This window comes from Mus caroli, chromosome 1 (assembly GCF_900094665.2).
Source record: "Mus caroli chromosome 1, CAROLI_EIJ_v1.1, whole genome shotgun sequence".
Lineage (NCBI taxonomy): Eukaryota > Metazoa > Chordata > Mammalia > Rodentia > Muridae > Mus > Mus caroli.
The window spans coordinates 32,511,719-32,532,863 of NC_034570.1; the positions used below are offsets into that span (position 1 = coordinate 32,511,719).

Here is a 21,145-nt window from a genome sequence, read left to right on the forward strand (position 1 = left end):
TGCTTTTACACTTCACATAAAACCACTTAGTCTAAAAAAAAAAAAAAAAAAAAAAAAAAAAAAAAAAAAAAAAAAAAAAAAAAAAAAGAGTGCCCATTAGGACCTGGTTGTGATAGCACACACCTGAGTGTCAGCATTTAAGGGCTGAAGCAGGAAAACTGCCATCCAGAGACCAGCCTTTGCTACAGAGTGAAAACCCAGTCTTAAAAACCAAAGTGCCCATGGGCTAAGGCTGTACAAAGGTTACTCCCAACCTTGGTGACCTCACTGACGTGCCTGAGCAGTGAGGAAATGCAAAGCCAACTCCTCCAAGAACTTTTGTTCATGCAAAATACAAAGCAGGGCAGCAACGGCTGGGAATGTGTGCCATTGGCTCCTTATCGACTAGGATTCGGGCTCCTGGGTCAGGGCGGGTGTGCGTGTGTGGACTGACTGAACTGTCAGAACTGTGTGAAAGGGATTTCTTCCTTGATGACTAGTTTCTCCTCCGGCTGGTACCACACTTCAGATCTTCTCCCAGCACGAGATTCCTAAGGAAATGCCAATGTACTGGGGCCATCATTGCAGCAGGCATCTGATAGCCCCAGGAGGGGGACAAGTAGTCTGTCAGAGTACCGCTGGGTCCTGCCAGGACAGTTACATGAGGATAACTAGACAGGCCAAGTGACTTTATGGAGCTCTGTGACATTGGATATCTGAGAGTCAGAAAACATCTCCCAAAGGCTATCATTTTTTTGTTGTGTTTGGAGGCAGGGTATCACCCAGTCCACATTGGCTTCAAGCCAATTTAGATAGATCGCTCGATAGATAGTCTAGAATGACCCTGAACTCAGGATCCACTAGCCTCTACCTCCCAGGTGCTGGATTACAATCATGCCCCATCAACTCCGGCTAACTATTTTAACTAAAACTACTGTGCTTGACTGCTTGTTTTGTGGTGCTAGAGATGGAAGCCAGGACCTGGCACACACCAGATATGTGCTGTAGTTTGAGCTACAACTTCAGCCATGTGTACATTTTTTTTTCTCATGATTAGGCCCTCAGCCCATCCCTCCCCTCCCACCAAAGATTTATTTATTTAATGTATATGTGAGCACACTGTAGCTGTCTTCAGCCACACCAGAAGAGGGCATCAGATCCCATTACCGATGGTTGTGAGCCACCATGTGGTTGCTGGGAATTGAACTCAGGACCTGTGGGAAGAGCAGCAGTCAGTGCTCTTAACCACTGAGCCATCTCTCCAGCCCTATACATCTCTTACAAGCACTGGAATCTATGATGCTCACTTAGGAACACGAATCTCCCAGGAACAAGACTATCATCCAGTTTTCCGCATAACAGCTGTGCAACACTTCCTGAGCTACTTTCCAACAAGCAAACAGAAATTGGTAAAATCTTTGAGTTAACTCTGTGACTTAAAAGGAAACACTGTAAACCTGCTGAACAGCATAGTTACAGATGAGTGGATCCAGAAATTAGTAGAAATGTAAACATTTATTGTTAAATTCATACATTATAAAAAATATGTTTGGAGTAAATAAAAAGGAGAAACAAACTCAGTATTTGCTTTGCTATGGTTTGAATGTGCCCCCAGAAGTTCATGAGTTCGAATCTTGGTCCCTAGTACAGCAGTGTTGAGAGGAGAAATCTCTGAGGTGTCAGGCTTTGCCTCACAAGCCTGCTCCATCTGTTTTGCACTATGCCCTGTGGGATGCAGAAGGAAGAAGATCCTCTCCAGATGCCAAAGCCCAAACCTCTATCCTTACACATTATCCAGTGTGTAGTATTCAGTTCTAGCAACAGAAAATGGGCTGAGGTCACCTACAGCAGAGACGTATACTTAGGTCATTACACATCATATTTTTTTTGTGTGCTTGTTGTGAAATATGTCCACTGTTGTTTCATGACACGGTCTCAGGTCTAAATCACAATATCCAAGAGAAAAACGACCCTGCAAAGAAAAGAAGAGTACTGTTAAAAGCAACTCACACAGAAAGTCAAACGTGATGTTCTGTCTAGAGGGCCAGCCTCTCTAGAGGCTAAGAGCCCAGGAGCCCATCAGAACAAGTAAGAAAACAGTGCTCACACGTCGTCATAAAGTCATATCGGAAACAGTGCTCACACAGAATCATACAGTCATAGCCTACCTGTGGTTTCTTGAAATAATCAAGGCCCCTTCCGATTTTAATCATCCATCCATTGTTGAACCTGTTGAAGTGAGTGCATAGTATTATATTCAAGCCATCTGAGTCAGACAGTTTTTAAAGGCAGAGTTGGTTAAGAATCAACAAGATCTCCCCCTAAATGAAGTAAAGCATGAGTGGAATAAAACTGGGGTTAGTCCAGAGTTTCGTCTAAGAAAAACAAGAGGGGCACTGAACTCCATCTGCTAACCTTGTTAGAGCACTGGACACCATCTGCTAACCTGGTTAGGGGAGAAAGAACTCGACTAGTAAATGGAAAGCCACTTTTGAATTTCAGCTTGCCCAAGCTCTTCTCTGATAACAAGTGGTTTGCAAAGTGCTTTCAGGAAGAGTGTGGTGACGTTTCAAAGGTGCCTGTGAGGGCTATTCTGGTGTTCAACTTGATAACATCTAAAACTAACGAAAGCTCAAATACCTGTAAGGGATTTTTTTTTTCTTTAAACGATTTGACGTGCGAAGACCAATTTCTTATCACAATCTTTTGAGGCAGGAAGATCTGCCTTTAATCTGGAAGAAGGAAGCCTGCTTTATTTATCTGCTTGCTCTCACCTTGCTAGTCAGTCTACTCAGCCACTAACACTCAAACCTACTTACTTCTTCAGGATTCCAGTGTATACTGAAGACCAGCTGAGACTTCAAGCCTCATGGGCTGAACAACTCTGGGTTCTTGAACCTTCGGTTGGTAAACAGCCATTGTTGGACTAGCGGGACCACAGCCAGTAAGCCACTCTAACAAATCCCCTTTACATATACATATACATAGTCCTTCAAGAGAACCCTGACTACCACAGTGCCACTATGCAGAACAGAGATGCAGATCGGGATCCCAAGGGCAGCCCAGACACTGACCTCTGCTTCAACAACAGCAACATTGCCATCCAATTTACATATTTAGCTTCTGACTTACTTTTTATTAGAAACAGGGTCGCTTTGCAGTAGCATATGAAATCTACTATGCTATAGGGAAGGAAGGGTCACTAAGAAACTCTGCATGCATCCTCTCATCGACAGTACACTACTAGAACATACCACCAAAGCCACACCAGGTAAACTAATTTCAGTAGGAAAGGAATTATCTCCTAACATAACAGTGGCTATGGTCTGCACAGAACTCAGAACTCCCTCCCACATGACATAGAACCTGTAAATATTACTTGACTAAGAATTAATGCACTCTAAGAGGTAAACCAAGTTGGTTTATTTGTTTGTTTGTGTCCAATGTACAATTACTAAATTTGAGCTTGATTTGGATATTTAAATACATGTATTTAATTATATTACATTAGAATTTTTAAAGTATATCTCAGCTTTAAAAACAGTAAAACCTTATACACTAACCTAATTTCTCGGTCATGTATCGATGAAGAGTAGTTTATTTCCAACGCCACTCCGTGACTCCCGAGGGACTGCTTTATTTCTTCCAGGCCACTACTTTGCTGTGTGTTCCCCAAACCCTATTGATAGCATGAAAACATAATTTACTGCCTCTGTTATTAAGTTAAACTATCCATGAGCTATACAATAAATAAATAGATCTACAGAGAGATTAAACTGAAAAGATTTATATCAATTTCAATATTGCTATCTCAAAGAAGCAACTGTTGGTTGGGTAATTCTCTTCTTTTTGTATTGTTTTTATATAAACAATTGAGAATATCACACAACTCCCTCCTACCTCCGCCTCCCTGTTGCTAAGAGCACAGGCACATGACGCCATGCTCAGCTTCTTAAAATGTATCCTAGCAAGGATGCTCAGTTATCCGTGTGAGACAGCCTACTGCTTAGACTAACCCTGGAAAGTATAATTCTTCAGATACACTTCTACTCAAGTCAAAATCAAGAAAGACACAGCCACAGTCTAACCCCAGCACATGGAGTAAAGGACAGAACAGTCACTGGTGCAGACTGCAGGGTCACTGAGACCACACTGACAAACTCAAATTCAAAGAGCTCAGCAAAATGGCTGAATACGAGGTCAACACTCTCAAATCAATAGCTTTTTTTCTTAAGACAGTCTATGCTTGGCACACAGTGCACGATCAGGTCACATGTAACGGATGCAGTAAGTTAAGAAAGAATGAGGCATTTCAGATACCTACTTCATACCCAGAGGTGAGAAGGTGAATGGTTCTTACTTTACACGGCTTCTTAATCAGCATCTCACAAAACCGAAGGAAGTTATAGAGCTGAAAGGCATTAGGGCGGATTAGTACTAGCTTCACAGTGCTCCGGCAAGAACTGAGTCTGTAATCCTCAGCCAGCCGGATCAGAACCAGGCTGCAGAGAAGCAAGCAATCTGAACGCCAGCAGAGAGAACTAGAGAAAGCCTGCAGTTACCAAGCTGTAGCAGAGCTGTTGGCACGCCTGGAGGAATGCCTGGGGGCCTCCCTGGTGGAGGAGTTCCCCCATCTGGTGGTGCTTCTTCAGGGCTCACCACCAAAGAGGTGGATTAAAATAATTCAAGTAAAGGTGGAGCGCTGTTCCACAGGGAAACACATGATGGACCCAAATATAGCAAGCTACATGGAAGTTTTAAATTTAAGCTTCTACAGCAAATTATTGGGTACTGTGCACAGGGATCAAAATAAAACACTGTACTTTATAAGCACTGTATCCTGAAGGAAACACCAATGTCTAACAAAACTATTTAAGAGAACTGATTCTAGGATACCCTTCCCTAGCCAGATACTAAGATAGCCACAAATGGTTCTGTCCCTTATTTTAAGCAATATAGTATCATCCCAAAACCCACACACCTCCTCCTGGGCCCTTTAAATTGCCTCTAGACTACATGATACCTAACACAATGTAAACACCATTCGTTACCCTTATCTTGTCATGTTTGTATATGTTCAGTACAGATGGAATTTTTACCTATATTTCTGATCCTCTACTGAATCCGTGGGTAGGAAACCCATAAACACAGGTAGCTGACTGTACATTTAAAGTCACATTTCATTATATTTTAGTACACTTACCTGATGAGTTTGTCTAATATAAGGGTCTTCTATCCAAACTTCTGTAACTGTCTCGTGTAGGTATTCTCTAAAGAGTGACTCGTAACTGAAGCCAGTTGCATTCTCTTCTATTTTAATTTGCTTGTGATATTTTCCATCTGCAAAACACAAGCTACAGTAACGTAACCAGGGACCACTTTAAAAAGTTACATCTCTAATCTTTTGTGTGTGGGGATGTTTGTGGGTCCCCAGGGATTGGACTCTGGTCTTTACATTTGTTGGCAGGTGGTTCTACCCACGGGACCACCTCACCAGTGCCTCTGAGCACTTTCTTTATACACAGTTATGTGGCACACAGGGGACAATCAGGATAAGTTACAATCTTTCAAACTTACTGACTCAAAAGCTATCACATGCCTACACTAGGCTGCACACTGCAAAATGTTTCATACCCATAGGGAAAGAAGACGAAATACTATTCCAAAGGCGATTCCTGCCTTCGCAGACGCTAAGAAAGGGCTCCATCCTTTTTTAAATTTAAATTTTTTTCTTGAAATTAAAATTTTTTCTTGTTTAAATTTTTAAAAAAATTATCTACCTTGTGCCTATAAATGCCTTGCCTGCATGTATGCATCTGCACCACATACATGCAGTCCTGCGTAAGTCAGAGCACAGCCTTAGATTCTCCGGATTCAGAGTGAAACATGGTTGTGAGCTCCTATGTGGGTGCTGGGAACTGAACCTGGGCTTCCCTGCTGCGCCATCTCTCCAGCCCACAAGGGGTTACTTGAAAAAGCTTTCAAAAGAGTCAGGCAGCAGTGGTCCAGACCTTTAATCCCAGCACTCAGGAAGCAGAGGCAAGTGAATCTCTGAGCTCAAGCCTGATCTACAGAGTGAGTTCCAGGACAGCCTGAGCTGCACAGAGAAACCCTGTCTGGGAAAACCAAACTAAAAAGAAAAAAAAAAAAAAAAAAGGAAGAAAGAGGATTGTGCTGGTTTGCATATGCTTGGTCCAGGGAGAGGCACTATTTGGAGGTGTGGCCTTGTTGGAGTAGGTGTGTCACTGTGGTGGTGGATTTTGAGACCTTCCTCGTAGCTGCCAGAAGATGCCAGCCTTTTCCTGATCCCCTTTAGAACTCTCAGCTCCTCCTGCACCATGCCTGCCTGGATGCTGCCCTGCTCCCACCTTGACGATAATCGACTGAATCTCTGAACCTGTAAGCCAGCCCCAATTAAATGTTGTCAATTAAAGAGTTGCCTTGGTCATGGTGTCTGTTCACAGCAATGGAAACCCTAACTAATACAAGAACTGACTGTATCAAGGTGTGGTTTAGACCCTGTCACAGTGGGCAGAACAGGACGTATCCAGTCATATCCACCTTCCTTCCAGCTGGCCACTTCATATCTCACACTCTCATGGCTAACATGAGCGTTAAACATAAACAGTGCCGGGGAGATTAGAAACAGATGCTAGTGCTGGAAGAGCGTCTTTTTAAGACTTTGTTTTGAAGACAGGGTCAAATGTAGCCCAGGCTGGCCACAAACTCCTTATGTAGCTGAGGGTGACCTTGGATCCCTAATCCCTTTCCTCCACCTCCCACGTGCTGAGACTACAGGTGTATACACCACAGCCTCGCTGTATTTTTATTTATTTACTTACTTATCTGTTTGTTGGTTTGTTTTGGTTTTAAGGTTTTTTTGTTTCCTTGCTTGTTGGTCTGCTTGCCTTTGGTGCTGGGGATTGAATCCAGGGCATTGCACATGCTGAACGTGCTACTGTTTTAAGCAGACTTTTAGTGGTTCACACTATGTGAACTGAAGTTCTTAGGAGACTGTGTAAAATGAAAGACAAAAACAACCCATGCTAGCAGAGTTGCAGATGTGTCCGTGTGTCTGCCAGCACCAAGTGGGCTTTTCTCACCCAGGAGTGGGGTATCTCTGAATGAGCAATAGCCATGTGTAAAGTCAGAAGGTGGCCACGCCCACTTACACAGATGCTCATGAGCTGTCGGCCACGCCCACTTACACAGATGCTTATGAGCAGGGAACTCATAGCAGGTCCAGAGGAATACCGACCTCACCTCTAATCACTAAGAATATATAACTCTCGAAATGCTTTGATTCACAAGAAGCCACTGGAGTTCCCTTAGCTATTCTAACGATGTTCATTTTTTTCATAAAAGTAAACAGATCCAGAATCCACATTTAGAACTCTTCTGCAATATTCTTAAACTGAGGTCCATTCATACACTTCTGAGCGATCTACAGATACCTTTAAAATGGCCAAGTTTTCCTCACGTGCTCAAAGGATGACCGAATCCCCAAGTCCCAGAATGAAACCCAGACACTGTTAAGAACAGCGTCTGTACGAGTGGTAAGGAAACAGCAATCCCACAAAGCACCCAGGTACTAGTGAAGTTGCCAAGACAACATCAAGCTCCAACAGGCAGTATCTTTGAACCCAGGGCCTCAAGAGGCACCCCAACTCTAAGCCCCACCCCCAACTCTAAGTCCCACCCCAACGCTAAGCCCCACCCCAAGTCATGTGGCAAAAAAGAGCCTTTTACCTTCTTTTTCTTGATCTAAGTATTTCTTTATATTTTCTGCTCTATCCATGTAGCCGGAGATTTTCGTTCTGAGAACACATCTTTTACTGGACTCTTTGGTGCCTATGAATAGGAAAAAAGAACAGGAATTTTTCTCAAGTTTCAGAATAGCTTTTCTATTTAGTTCAGCAATTTGTCAGGTTTTCTACAAACTCCCTACCGTTTACAATGTGCTCAGATTCAGTGTGCTGGAGGACATGAAACAGCTCAGGCTAGGAGCACTGCTTCAACACTGCTCATCTCTTCCTGATTATCCACACCTTGGAAAGTCTAGATAGTTAAGCTATCATTTTATCAAGAGCCAGCTTTTCTTTTAGGCCTCCACATTATAGTTAATGTTCAATCATTTTCCCAGCCACCAAAAAACAAAAAAACAAAAACCAACCCACACAAAACGGCAAGTTATTTTTCACAATACATTATCAATAAAGCTTACCCTGCCCTATTACACAATACATCATCAATAAAGGTTATCCTGACCAACCCCCAACCACATCTGGTTCCCTTCTTCCTTTGACATTGTTCATAGTTTCCTAATTTGTTTTTAAACATCTCGTGTTGATTTGTGTGTGTGTATGTGTGTATGTGTGTGGTATCAGGGATTGAACCCAGAGCCTAATGGATGCTCATGATAACACTATAAATGGGTAACATGAGCTATCATTGAACAAGATCCCCAGGACTCTGAATTAATTTGAACTACATATCCAAGGTAAAGCGAGCAGATAAGCTAGGCGTGAACCCTTCTACAAATCTTAGTTGCAGAATGCGTGTTAGTTTGAGTTGTTTGCTATCTTCTCATGAACAAAGTGAATTTATGCACTTGGAACAAAAATATTAGAGAAGCCAAATGCCCTTCTTGGTGGATTTATGCATGTGTGTTTTGCCACTGATTATAACAAGGGTTAGTTTAAATTTCTCTAGTCATCACTACCTACCCCTCTGTAGGAGAGAACCTTGTAACCCTCACGTTCCACCTGCTGAAGTGTGGTGGGTATTGGTCTTAAGCTGTAGTGTGCAATCCAGAGCTACAGTACTTCTTTCAACATGGTCTGTTCCCTTTTGAATTCTTTCTCACTCTTACGTTTTGCAAGGTAGTTGTTGTTTCAAGACAGGATCACCCTATGTATCCCAGACTGGACCGGAACTGCTTAGCCTGTGCTGGCCTCAAACTTGTGCCTGTCCACCTCAGGCTCCACATGCAGCCAGATAGAGACAGAATGGGATTACAGGCTGTGCCAGCAGGCCTGGCACTCCCTTACTTTTGATGTGACATGTTTTAAACTCATCTTTGAATTTCTTGTTCCATCCTTGTGCGACCAACCATTTTTCAGAAACCTGTGTCTTTTTATAGTAGTTTTATAGAAGACAATCTTACCATGGCTTCTAGGCTCTCTCAGCCAGCCAGCTAGAAGTCCATGTGGCTTGCACACTTTATAAAGTATTTCTGTCTCTATCTAACTGTATGTGCATTTTAAAGCATGAGTTATGCTGACAACTTTGACCCAGTAAAGTTCATTCCAGCCTTCCCTGTTCCCTTCCTTATAACTTAGAAATATTTTCTTCACTTAATTGTAGGGTACACTTAAGGAAGTTTCAGGTTTCCTACCCCTTAACCTGTGCGAGAAAAAAAATTACCAGCCAGCATACAATACTTGCATGCTACTAGAGTTGGCTTTTTTGCCCTTCTTCCTGTTTTTTTCCCCTTCCCTTAAGACAGGATGTTATGTAGCCCAGCATAGCTTCAAATTAGAAAAGTAGCCAAGAGTGACCTTGAACCTCTGACCTCCCAAGCGCTGGGATTACGGGTGTCCAACTGTCCAACACCATGCCCAGTTTTGTATAGTCCTGAGAATGAAACCCAAGGCTCTGTGCAGGCTATATAAACATTCAGCCAACTGAGATATCCCCAGAGCTGTATCTCCCTCCTCCTCACGCTCTTCAGCTGAGGAGCTCAGAATGCTGTCAGTCATTCTTGATTCTCCTCCTTCCTTTCTTCCTCCTTCCTCACCCACAATGCTTTAGGTATAATCATTCTCATTCATTACTGGCTTCATCCTTTGTGTATTTCCTGTGCACAATGAACATCTCCTCTCTTCTCTTGGATACGGTTTGAGTGTACCCCCTCCTTCAAAGGTTCATAAACAGGAGGCTGCGTGTGTCCTGTGTGACAACATTAAGAAGCACAGAGCCTCTGAGTGGAGAAGGGTCACTGAGGTGCCGGCCACTGCAAGGGATTGATACAGTTCCCCTATTGCCAGTTATCTCCCACAAACAGCTGTTACAGAAGCACAATACAGGGGCCAGCAAGATAGTATGGCAGGTGTGATGGTTTGTATAAGCTTGGCCCAGGGAATGGCACTATTTGGAGGTGTGCCCTTGTTGGGGTAGGCGTGACCTTGTTGGAGTGGGTATGTCACTGTGGGAGTGGGCTTTAATACCCTAGTCCTAGCTGTCTGGAAGCCAGTCTTCCACTAGCAGCCTTCAGATGAAGATGTAGAACTCTCAGATCCTCCAGCACCATGCCTGCCTGGATGCTGCCCTGCTCCCACCTTGATTATAATAAACTGAACCTCTGAACCTATAAGACAGCCCCAATTAAATGTTGTTTTTTATAAGAGCTGCCTTGGTCATGGTGTCTGTTTGCAGCAGTAAAACCCTAACTAAGACCAGGTTAAGGTGCTTGCCACTAACTCTGAAATCCTGAATTCCATCCCTGAGACATAAATGACAATGAGAAGTGACTCTGCCAAATTGTTCTCTCACCTCCAGAGATATACACTGTGGCCTTTTTTTTTTTTTTTTTTTTTTTTTTTGCTAATCATAGACCTTACGGGGGCATTTTCTCAATTGAGTTTCCCACCTTTCAGGTAAATCTAGCTTGGGTCAACTTGACATAAAACTAGCTGCCATGCCTGGGGAGGAGAGCACTAGCTAACACTGACAGTACTGATATTTGGTAAGTGCTGGATAGTTTTATGTCAACTTGACATAAGCCTAAGTCATCTCAGAGGAGGAGGGGACCTCAATTAAGAAAATGCCTAGCTGAGCGTTATGACACATGTCTTTTTAATCTCAGCACTTAGGAGACAGATCTATGAGTTCAAGGCTACCCGGTCTACAGAAAGAGTTTGGATAGCTACGGCTACACAGAGAAACTCTGAGGAGGGGTGCCTCCACAGGTTTGGCCTCTGGCAAACTTGTAGGGCATTTTCTTTATTGGTGATTGATGGAGAAGGGCCTAGCCCATTGTGAATGGAGCCACCACCCCCGGGCTGGTGGTCCTGGGTTCTATAAGAGAGCAGGCTGAGCAAGCCATGATGAACAAGCCAGCCAGCAAGCAGCACTCCTCCATGGCCTCTGCATCAGCTCCTGCCTCCAGGTTTCAGCCCTGTTTGAGTTCCTGTCCTGACTTCCTTCAGTGATGGACTACAATGTGGAAGTAAATAAACCCTTTCCTCCCCAGGTTATTTTTGGTCATGGTGTTTCATCCCAGCAACAGAAACCCTAACTAGGACAGCAAGCTAATACAAAAAAAAAAGGGTGGGGGGAGTTTAAATTTTAAGTGGAGGTATTCTCTGTGGATAGATAAAGCTGCTCCCAGAAACACAACTTACTAAACAAATAAATAGGAAAAATAAATAAATAGATAGATAGATAGATAGACCCCAGTGCTGAGAGTGGGCTAGCTGTGAGTTCCCCCCAAACAATACAGGATTGCCCCTGCTTTTGGATGTCCATCAAAACTCGTTCATAAGACCCTATTGCTAAAGACGCCACATGTCTAGCCCACTCTCAGCACTGGGGTCTATCTATCTATCTATCTATTTATTTATTTTTCCTATTTATTTGTTTAGTAAGTTGTGTTTCTGGGAGCAGCTTTATCTATCCACAGAGAATACCTCCACTTAAAATTTAAACTCCCCCCACCCTTTTTTTTTTGTATTAGCTTGCTGTCCTAGTTAGGGTTTCTGTTGCTGGGATGTCAGAGAGAGAACAAACTGGAGCTGGTTGAAAGCGTCCTCCTTGTTGGATAGTCCCATGGTGTTGGATGGTGCTACTCAAGCTGCTGGGGGAGAAATGTCTTACTCAGCCACTCCCTCTGTTAAAACCAACCAGCTGGGCAAGATGAGCCCATTGGCGCAATCGTGGTAAACGTGGTACCCAACTGCTTTCTGATTGGATGTGAAGTCTGCTTGACAAGAGGGACTCTCATTTGGTACTTTATACCTAACTAAAAATCAAGACTGTGACGGTCCTAGGTCCTAGGGGCCGTACTACTACTGCTGTAGTTTTATTAAATCAACATGATGTATCTGTCAAACTGCCCTCTACCTCATTATGTTTATGCCCATAGAGCAGTGCTGTAGTCCACATGGTCAGAGAAGCCTCTTCCACCAGTACCGGGTAGTGACTGCAGAGACTGCACATAGAATAAATGGCTGTGGAATGCACCCCCATCTTGAGAATGAATATATATAATCATTGATGGAGGAGGGAGAGACAATTTATTCAGTGCTGTAGTCGCTGGTAACGTGCACATAGCCCTGTAAACAAACTTCCACCCTAGTGAAACTCAATGGATCATAGTTGGGGTGAGGGCAGGAAGGTGAGCCAGAGGGAGGAGAAAAATCATGTCACAAACTGACAACAGCGAAGAATAAAATTGATTCAAACGCAAGACCTATCAAGCCTCATAGCTTATATTTGGTTATGCCTCTTACGTTTCAGAATAGTGACCTATGGTCCTTAGCGATAACATCGGTCTATTGCAAAGGCCACCACCTCCGTTGTCCTGCAGATTATCAGAATATAACTCCTGAATTTGAATGCTTCCTGGTAGTTAGTAAGTTTCGTTTTCTTAAGTTTCCGCTCAGTCCCAGACAGAGCGGAAACCGAAACTCGCTCACCTTTCAGAACCTGCAAGAGCATGTCAATCCCCTCCTGGTAACACACCAGAGCCTGCTGGTACCGGGACTCTGCATCCAGCTCTACTGCCCGCTTTAGTACCGCCACCGCCGCAGTGCTATCGGAATCCTGTCCCAGGCTGGACTTAGCCATCACTGTGACAACTCCAGGGCTCCGCCAGCAAATTCCAAGACCTTGACCCACTGCGCTTCCAGGAAGCGCACAAGTGACGCCACTGCGCCTGCGCTGTCTTCTATGGCGCGTTGTGAATGGGCCGGGACAAAAAAAAAAAAAAAAAAAAAAAAACTTTCCCGGAACCAAAGAACCTTACGGTCTGTGACGGCAACGGCGTGGTTTGAATGTTGCACTCGGTCCACCTGCCTCTGTTCCTCTCCTTCCGGCTGCGGGGACGTTCCGAGTGGATACAGCGGTCGCCGGTGAGTGCGGTCGTGGGAGCTGGAGGCTCTCTCTGCAGTTACGAACTGACTTTCTTTCTGTTTCGAGTTGGAGGTCCCGCAGACCCATTTCTTGATCTTCTGAAAGCAGCCAGGTTGTCACTTTATTCGAGTTGTGCTGCGACGCGCGTGTCTCTGAGAGTCTCACTAGTGTAGATCTAGGTCCGAGCCATCCAAGCGTCAGTGAAATTTATTTATTTTTTTAAAGAAGGCAAAACTTGATTAATTTTAAGATGTTGCGATTTTAGAGTGCTGAGTTTTTGGAGTTGCTGTTTATTAAAGACAGTGATTTTGCAGGCCGCTGTGATTGTCACCTGTTAAAGCAGCTGCTTTTTGTGGCTGAGAGGCCGTTATGACGGCTGCCTACTACCTTTACGTCCTGGGAATTCGAGGAAGAGAGACATTTGTTGATTTCAGAGAACTCGGTTGATTGCACGGGAAATTCTGGGTTCTATATTTTCAGAAATGTTCACTCCTCGTTATAGATATATACCTTGTCCCTTTAGAAAGAGAAATTAATTAAAGAACCACTTACGAGCTGGTGTTGTAGTTTAGGGGTAAAGAGCTGTTTACGTGCATAGCCATTGTAAAAAGGCAAAACAATAGCAAAACTCCAGCAAACCTTTCGGGGTGAGGGAGAAGAAAAATGGTTTTGGCAGCCTTCTGTTTTTCTGTGTATACTCATATATTAACATATTAGAAAATAGAAATAGGTTATATATCCCATGTGATAAATGGTATTTTTCAGTTTATTTTTATGTGTATGGGTGTTTTGCCTGTCATATCTACACCATGTGCATGAAGTGCCCATGGAGGCCAGAAGATAGTCAGATACCCTGCAACTAGATAGAGTTAAAAAAAACATTTGTAAGCTTCCAGGTGGTCACCGGGAATTAAATGTGGGACCTCTGGAAGAGCAGCCAGTGCTCATAATGGCTGAGCCATGTCTCCAGCCCCATTTTTCTGGTATTTGCAACAGTACAGAGGAAAGTTGTTGTACAGTAGATGGCAGTATAATTGCTTCAAGGTCCAAAAGCTACGCACATAAGAATAATGCCTACTGTATTGAAATGAGTTGCAGCTCAGAGCACTTATATTCTGTATGCAAGGCTATGGGTTCAGTCCCCAGTACCTTCCCTCACCAAAAGGAAAAACAACAACAACAAAAAGCAGTTTTGATGGTGCTGCCTGCTTATATCTGAAGTTAAACTTCAGCAGAGAATCTTGAGTGCCGAAGCTGCTTTGAGAGACACATCTATGACTTGAGCAGATCCAAACCAAAATATAAAGTCCTTGTCTTCTGGCACTGTCCCGTGTACAGAGTGGAGATAACCACTAAATGGTAAACCAGCAAAGTACAATAGAACATGAGTACTCAAGTAAGGCAAGGGGCAGAAGTGCTGGCAGGGCTGTGGCTGCGAATGTTAAGCTGTTTGGTGGAGGTAGTCCTCATCCAGGACTGAAACAGCGTGATCCAGGTAGACCTGTTGACAAGAGAAGGTTTGAGCCAAAATAGGGAGAAGACCTCCAGCTTCAACTAGGTGTTGAACGCAGAAACTCATGCATGCCAGGTAAGCGTTGTACCTCTGAAACATATTCCTAGTTCCAGCTTTAATTTTTTTTATTTATTTTTTAATAAATGAGCTTTTAGTTTTAGGCAATTTTAGATTTCAAGAGAAGTGGTGAGTGAAGCTTAGTACAGGGACCTGTACCTTCCCTGCTCAGTTTCTGCCTTTATCATCAAATATTAGGGTAGGGTGCTCAGTGCAGCCGCTGAACCAAATTGGTACATTATTAACGTCATTTGCTTTATTAAGACAGATTTCTTTAGCTTTGCTGGGGGTCCATGTCCTATTATATTCCAGGATCCAACTCAGACACCAATGTGGTGTGTATTGTATATAATGATGATTGTGTAGCTCTTGGGTTCTTGGCCAGTTTCTCGGGTTTCTAGTTGTGATGACCTTGGCAGTTTTCAGAAGTGAGATATTTGAAAATGTACTAATGAAGTGTTTTCCACAGTTAGGGTTACTATTGCTATGAAGAAACACCATGACCCAAAAAAAGGAAGCAAGTTGGGGAGGAAAGGGTGTATTTTCCTTTGAGAGACACATCTCTCTTCTACATCATAGTCCATCACTAAGGAAGTCAGGACAGGAACTCAAGCAGGGCTTATGGCAAAGTAACATAAAATTAGCTAGCACACACAATAACCCTCAGTCCATGGTGGTTTTTCTCTTAAGTGGAGTTAAATGTATCGGGTTTGTGGTGGAAGTCATCTCATTACATGTCCTGGGATCAAGTATAGGTGCTAGCAATGTTTTGTTCTGTTTTATGATAGGTTCCCACTATGTAGCCCTGGCTGGAATGCTGTCCGCTCTGATCACCAGTGGTGTTGCCAATCCCTGAGCTCCTGGTGGAGGTAGTGTTACGTGTCAGTTTGTTCTCCTTAATGGCAACCCCTGCTGTTCTGTACAGCACTCCTGGGAGCAGTTCTCCAGTCCCTTTACTTATATGTAAGTGTGGACTGATTCATGACAGTGTAGCTCCCAGTTATAAACTGAAACTTTGTTGTGTATTTGTTTAACTATAGTCACTCCAGTATGGCCACTGAGAGTTGTTTCAGTTGTGTCTGTATCCCTTTAATACGCTCCCTTGGGTTTGCATTTCTGAGTACCTACTGCCTGAATCCTCAGGTTGCAGCAGACTGTCAGCTGTCTCTTGAAGGAGCCCTTTCAAGCGAGTGCTATTAAAGTCACTATCTGAGCACAAAGTGTGTTCATAGCTGCTGGTGTAATTGTCCTCTTCACAAACAAAGTGAGCCCATGTATACATACATGCCAACCCTAGTGGTTGGCAGGGTTCCTGAGGGGAGATGAGGAGTCTGAAAGGGAGGACTTTTCTTTCTGTCCCAGGCTTCCCAAGTGTAGGGTCAGAGGCATGTGCCACCAATGCCTATCTGTACATACTCTCTTAATGGCTAGATACCTTGGGGAAGTGATTGCTTTCTGGAAGTCGTTTTCCTCATATGTAAAGTAAGAGGGCACTTGGTTCTGATTCTAAGAGGTAGAATTTCTTCAGTACCATCTAGTTTTGCATTTTCTGTGATTTCTCTGACAAAAAAAAAAGATCAAATATTATTTATACTTGTTGTGACAAGTTTTGGGTGATAGAAAACTCCATTTCCCAGTTTTGTGGGATGAACACAGACACTAAGCTCACTAGATGAAAATAGGATTGTTTAATGTATAATGACTACTGAGGTTTTACCGACACGGAAGGGGAGATGTGCCCATCTGCAATGTGTTTGACCAGCAGTGTGTTTCCTACTCCTCAGCCTCTGAAGAGAGAATTCCCACCCCCATGGCTGGGGTTCTGCGCTCCGTGTTCCAGAGGCCTCCATGCAGACTGCAGGTAAGCTTTAACTTTCCATGGCTTTCTCTTACAGCTAGGGCTGACCTCAACCTCACTGTGTGGCTGAGGATAACCTTGAGCTCTGCCTGCCTCCACTTCCCAAGTACCCAGGTTTGTGCAGTGCTGGGGACTGGACTCAGCTTGATGCATGCAGGCAAGCACTGTGCCAAGGGGGCTACATCCTCAGCTTAAGAGCTTGCTTTTTTATTTTTTCCTCTCTTGTTAATTACAAAACACAAAAGCAAGTTAATCTTTTTAAAAGGTCCTTCTGATGTAAATTAGTTGGTTTAGTTCTGCTGCATTTGTGGTGTGAGAGCTCAGAGCCTTATGAGCACTGGGCATACACTCTAACGGAGCTACACCCAGCCCTTGTTCATTTCTGCTCTATGTGCTATTTTCCCTAGAGATTTCCTATCCCAAAACGCCTTTTCCTGTAGACTAAGCCAATGAAAAGGCTACTGCTGATTGCCCTTGGTCTGTTTTAATGTTACAGTTTTAGGGGAAACCCTTCAATTATGAAAAGAATACATTTTCAATCACAGTCAGATAAACATAGAAAAAGTAGAAGATATGCAATTGCCTGAAGAAAAGAAATGTGTTAGCATCTCCTCCTAGTGTTTAGAGAGTACATTGGGATAACTAGTGTATACGTATTGACCAGACTGAGTACAGACCCAGAGATATGCTAGGACTCCATACAGAACACCTCCTGGCTGTGGGGATGGAAATGTCAGCTACTTCCATTTGGCTCATGAATTCAGTATGGTCTCCCTTTTGGTACTTTGGAAATTGACCCTCTGGGAAGATGTGTGACTCACATCTTAGTGTTGTAAGCAAAGGAAGCAGGACCAGGTTTCCCTTTTCTCACCCTGTCTAGACTTACCCTCTAGTTGTTGGGTCAGCTCTGTAGTTCAGGGAAGTCTGGAAGAGAAAGACTGCAGTGAATCCCTGTGTCCAACTGCAGGAGTAAAGGAGGATTGGGCAGTAAAGTCAAGAGGTGAGAGCTGGGCCTGGTGGTGCTGTTAGGACTGGGGACACTCACTGTGCTTTGTGTGGTGTTGGTTTACAGACAGTGTCTTACTCTTTAGGCCTACTCCAAACTTGAAGGAAGTAGCCAACCCCAGACTGGAAGTCTAAGTGCGTGTGGTTTTGCTTTGTTGTTCATTAGTGCTTTAATGAGATGTGACCATTCAGTGAGGTAGCCACGATAGACTGTTGTAGACTATGTTAGATCAGACACTTGTCACATAAAGGCTGGCGGATACAGGCTCTCACCCTACATGGAGTTCTAAATGACAAATGTTTTCTGCTTCAGACTGTGAAGAAAGGTGTAGAATCTCTCATTGGTACAGAGTGGATTCGTCACAAATTTACCAAATCAAGAATTCCAGACAAAGTAAGGCCTGATTCTTTTTAAAAATATTTTTATATACCAATTTTATAAAATTATAAGTTATTTTCAAATTTATTCCATTGTGTGTTGCATTGTGTCTGTGTTTGTGTTGCACAGATGTGTGTGCACTTGCCCTGGTTTGTGTGTGGAAGCCTAGAAGGCAATTGTGTAGTCATTTCTCTCCACTGCCATGGTACTGCTGGGGAGCAGAGCTCGGGTCATCAGACGTCAGGCACAGCAGCAAACACTGCTCATGGCAGATCACAGCCTGCTAGTGGAGATTTGCTTAGGTTGCACATGCATATATATTAGATATGGTGTAGACTTGGAAGTGCATATAGACAGACATAGTGTAGACTTGGAAGTACATATACATATGTGCTTATACATATAGTGCAGACATGAAAGTACATATAGACAGATATAGTGCAGACTTGAAGTGCATATAGACAGATATAGTGTAGACTTGAAAGTGCATATAGACAGATATGGTGTAGACTTGAAGTGCATATAGACACATATAGTGTAGACTTGGAAGCACATATAGACAGATATAGTGTAGACTTGGAAGCACTGTAGGAAGCTGACCTCCCTGCCCACAGGGTTTCATAGGAATGGGCTCCTATAATTTTCTGGCCTGTGTATTCTGCCCATGGTTCTCCCTTTATATACTGTGGTCTTTGTCACCATCGTCCTGAGAAGACTGTGAGTAGAGGCTCTCTCCGTGTGACTCTGTCCTCACTTCCTGCATCAACCACACAGGCAAAGCTCTCCTTTAGTTTGTTGTTGTCATTTTAATTTTATTTGGGTTTCACTTGCTTCTTAGTTAATTGAACTTTATGTAGTAAAACAGTTGAATGATACAGAAGAACATGACCAGAAGGCATGGAGGCTTCCTCTCTTCTTCACAGGTTCCCATTTGCATTGATATAAAGCAACTGTTAACATAGATGAAACAACTCGGACATTACTGCAGGCCATCATGTACGGGGTCAGTTTGCATGCTGTGTATACCCTGTGGGTTTTGATGAATGCATAAGATTATATATTCACTATTGCAGTGTCACACAGAACTGTGCACTGCCCTACATGTCACCGTGTCCCGCCTCTCAGGCTCTAGTCCCTAGCAGCCTTTTTAATCACTTTCTGGTTTTAACTTTCCCAGAATCCCACATAGTTAGAATCGTACAGTCTGTATATTAGCTTCTTACAACTCTTTTCTTGTTGACAGTTCATGATGCAGGTTTATGTAGTTTGTTTATGTGCTTACCTGCTTGCTTCCAGCTTGGGGCAGTAATGAAGCTGTACAAGTGCTTGTGTACTTGTGTATGGCTGTTAGATTTTGGTGTGTTGGGGAGATATTTGGTAGTACAATTAAACAGCAAAGACCATTTAGCCTTGGGCTGGTGAGATGACTCAGTGGGTAAGAGCACTGACTGCTCTTCTGAAGGTCATGAGTTCAAATCCCAGCAACCACATGGTGGCTCACAACCACCTGTAATGAGATCTGACGCCCTCTTCTGGTGTGTCTGAAGACAACTACAGTGTACTTCTCTATATAATAATAAATCTTTGGGCCAGAACAAGCAGGGACCAAGTGAGCAGGAGTGACCAGAGTGAGCAGAGGTCCTAAAAATTAATTCCCAGCAACCACATGAAGGCTCACAACCATCTGTACAGCTACAGTATACTCACATACATAAAATAAATAAGTAAATCTTAAAAAAAAAAAAAAAAAAAAGGCCATTTAACCTGGTCAAGCTGCTGGAGAGGTCATTTTGTTGGATGGCAATGTTTTTGTACAGGTTTCCTCCCCTACTATATTTTTATTTACTTTATTTTCAGATATTTAAAATTTTATTTTATGTGTATAAGTGCTTTGGCTGCCTGTATGTATGTGTATCATGTGAGTACCCAAGGAAGTCAGAAGACAGCAGCAGGTCCCGGGAACTAGAGTGTGAATGGCTGTGAACACCATTTGGGGCTGGGAACTGAGCCCAGGTCCTCCACTAAAGCAGCAATTGTCCTAGCTGCTGAGCCATCTCTCCAGTATCACCTGAAGAAGTGATAGAATACAGAGGGCAAAATTTACCACATAACGTCAATTTTAGAATTTCAGCTCTGGGCAGATTGTTTACAATAGCCATGCTGGTTAGCTGTCCTGTCGTAAAAGCCTGAAGCTAAAGTATGTAATTCTCAGACTCTAAACTGCTTAGGCCGAGGTTAAGGATAACAGAAAGATTATGGGCGGGATCATCACAAACTTTTGTACACTTTTGTCCATTTTTTAAGGCATAGGCAATATATAGAACTGTAAGTTGGGAGAGTTACCAGTCACAATTCTCCTTTTCTAGGTGTTTCAGCCTAAACCTGAAGATCATGAAAAGTACGGTGGGGATCCCCAGAACCCTCATAAACTGCACATTGTCACAAGAATAAGAAGTACAAAGAGGCGTCCATACTGGGAAAAAGATACCATCAAGATGCTCGGACTACAGAAGGTATGCAGCGATCCTGATCACCACCTCAGAGTCTCATCGGCTGCAGGCTCATACTTTAAAACCCACACTGTGTGCATTTGCTACCTCTTATGTTTAAATATGTCACTTAGTGTGCCCTGTTTATAAGTTAGCATACAAAACATGGTCCTTCAATGTGATGTTTTCCTGAAATGGTACCACTGCCTTTTGAATTGATCTGTGATATTGCTGCTCTTGTTCCTAGGCACACAGCCCTCAAATTCACAAGAACATCCCATCGGTGAATGCAAAGCTGAAAGTGGTTAAACACTTGATACGCATCCAGCCCCTGAAGCTGCCACAGGGACTTCCCACAGAAGAGACCATGTCCAGCACGTGCCTCAAGAGCACTGGGGAGTTGGTCGTGCAGTGGCATCTGAAGCCTGTGGAGCAGGAAGCGAAGTCCTGATGCCACAGCTTCAGCTCACAGATGCTCTTACTAAGGAAACCGTTCTCATTAAAGTGTATGTTAATCCAGTCATCTCCGCTGATGGAGTCCTGATGCTATCACTTCATTCAGTTCTCTCCCTTTGTCCCTTGAGGATTTTACTCCACAGTGGGCAATAACAGCGTTATTCAGATATCTACCATTAGGCCCCTAACACATCATTGTCTCCTTGCAGAAACTGTTATCTTCTTCAACTGCTTTCTTATTGAACTCTATAGACGTGAGAGACTATGTAGTAGTC

At 43.3% G+C, this 21,145-nt stretch overlaps 2 protein-coding genes across 6 annotated transcripts; one reads left to right on the plus strand and one right to left on the minus strand.

The window, feature by feature from the left end:
• Positions 1–1,394: 1,394 nt before the first annotated feature.
• On the minus strand, positions 1,395–12,924 carry Mitd1 (microtubule interacting and trafficking domain containing 1). 2 transcript variants are annotated; one of them, XM_021166728.2, is made up of 7 exons: positions 12,678–12,884; positions 7,729–7,830; positions 5,183–5,319; positions 4,340–4,390; positions 3,543–3,658; positions 2,148–2,208; positions 1,395–1,951 (listed from the first exon to the last, which is right to left on the minus strand). In XM_021166728.2, exons 1-7 carry the CDS (start codon positions 12,826–12,828, stop codon positions 1,856–1,858), a joined length of 714 nt encoding a protein of 237 aa, XP_021022387.1. In that variant the 5' UTR covers positions 12,829–12,884; the 3' UTR covers positions 1,395–1,855. The 2 variants fall into 2 exon arrangements, with proteins under 2 accessions (XP_021022387.1, XP_021022377.1); XM_021166718.2 differs by having other exon boundaries at positions 1,398–1,951; positions 4,304–4,390; positions 12,678–12,924.
• Positions 12,925–13,007: 83 nt separating this feature from the next.
• Positions 13,008–20,937, plus strand: Mrpl30 (mitochondrial ribosomal protein L30). 4 transcript variants are annotated; one of them, XM_021167632.2, is made up of 6 exons: positions 13,010–13,112; positions 15,472–15,552; positions 16,468–16,544; positions 17,860–17,940; positions 20,292–20,438; positions 20,662–20,937. In XM_021167632.2, the coding sequence occupies exons 3-6, from the start codon at positions 16,494–16,496 to the stop codon at positions 20,863–20,865; spliced, it is 483 nt and encodes a 160-aa protein (XP_021023291.1). In that variant the 5' UTR covers positions 13,010–13,112; positions 15,472–15,552; positions 16,468–16,493; the 3' UTR covers positions 20,866–20,937. The 4 variants fall into 4 exon arrangements, with proteins under 4 accessions (XP_021023307.1, XP_021023291.1, XP_021023299.1 ...); XM_021167640.2 differs by lacking the exon at positions 13,010–13,112 and adding an exon at positions 13,119–13,225; XM_021167648.2 differs by lacking the exon at positions 15,472–15,552 and having other exon boundaries at positions 13,008–13,112.
• The last annotated feature ends 208 nt before the right edge of the window (positions 20,938–21,145 follow it).

Excerpts from the sequence above, each read along its gene's own strand:
- Mrpl30 (XM_021167648.2), top strand. The coding sequence starts at position 16,494 with ATGGCTGGGGTTCTGCGCTCCGTGTTCCAGAGGCCTCCATGCAGACTG. Across the intron at positions 17,941-20,291 it reads AATCAAGAATTCCAGACAAA|GTGTTTCAGCCTAAACCTGA; the intron begins GTAAGGCCTGAT and ends CTCCTTTTCTAG. Across the intron at positions 20,439-20,661 it reads AGATGCTCGGACTACAGAAG|GCACACAGCCCTCAAATTCA; the intron begins GTATGCAGCGAT and ends TCTTGTTCCTAG.
- Mitd1 (XM_021166718.2), bottom strand. The coding sequence starts at position 12,828 with ATGGCTAAGTCCAGCCTGGGACAGGATTCCGATAGCACTGCGGCGGTG. Across the intron at positions 2,209-3,542 it reads ATACATGACCGAGAAATTAG|GTTCAACAATGGATGGATGA; the intron begins GTTAGTGTATAA and ends TCACTTCAACAG. Across the intron at positions 1,952-2,147 it reads ATTATTTCAAGAAACCACAG|GGTCGTTTTTCTCTTGGATA; the intron begins GTAGGCTATGAC and ends TTTTCTTTGCAG.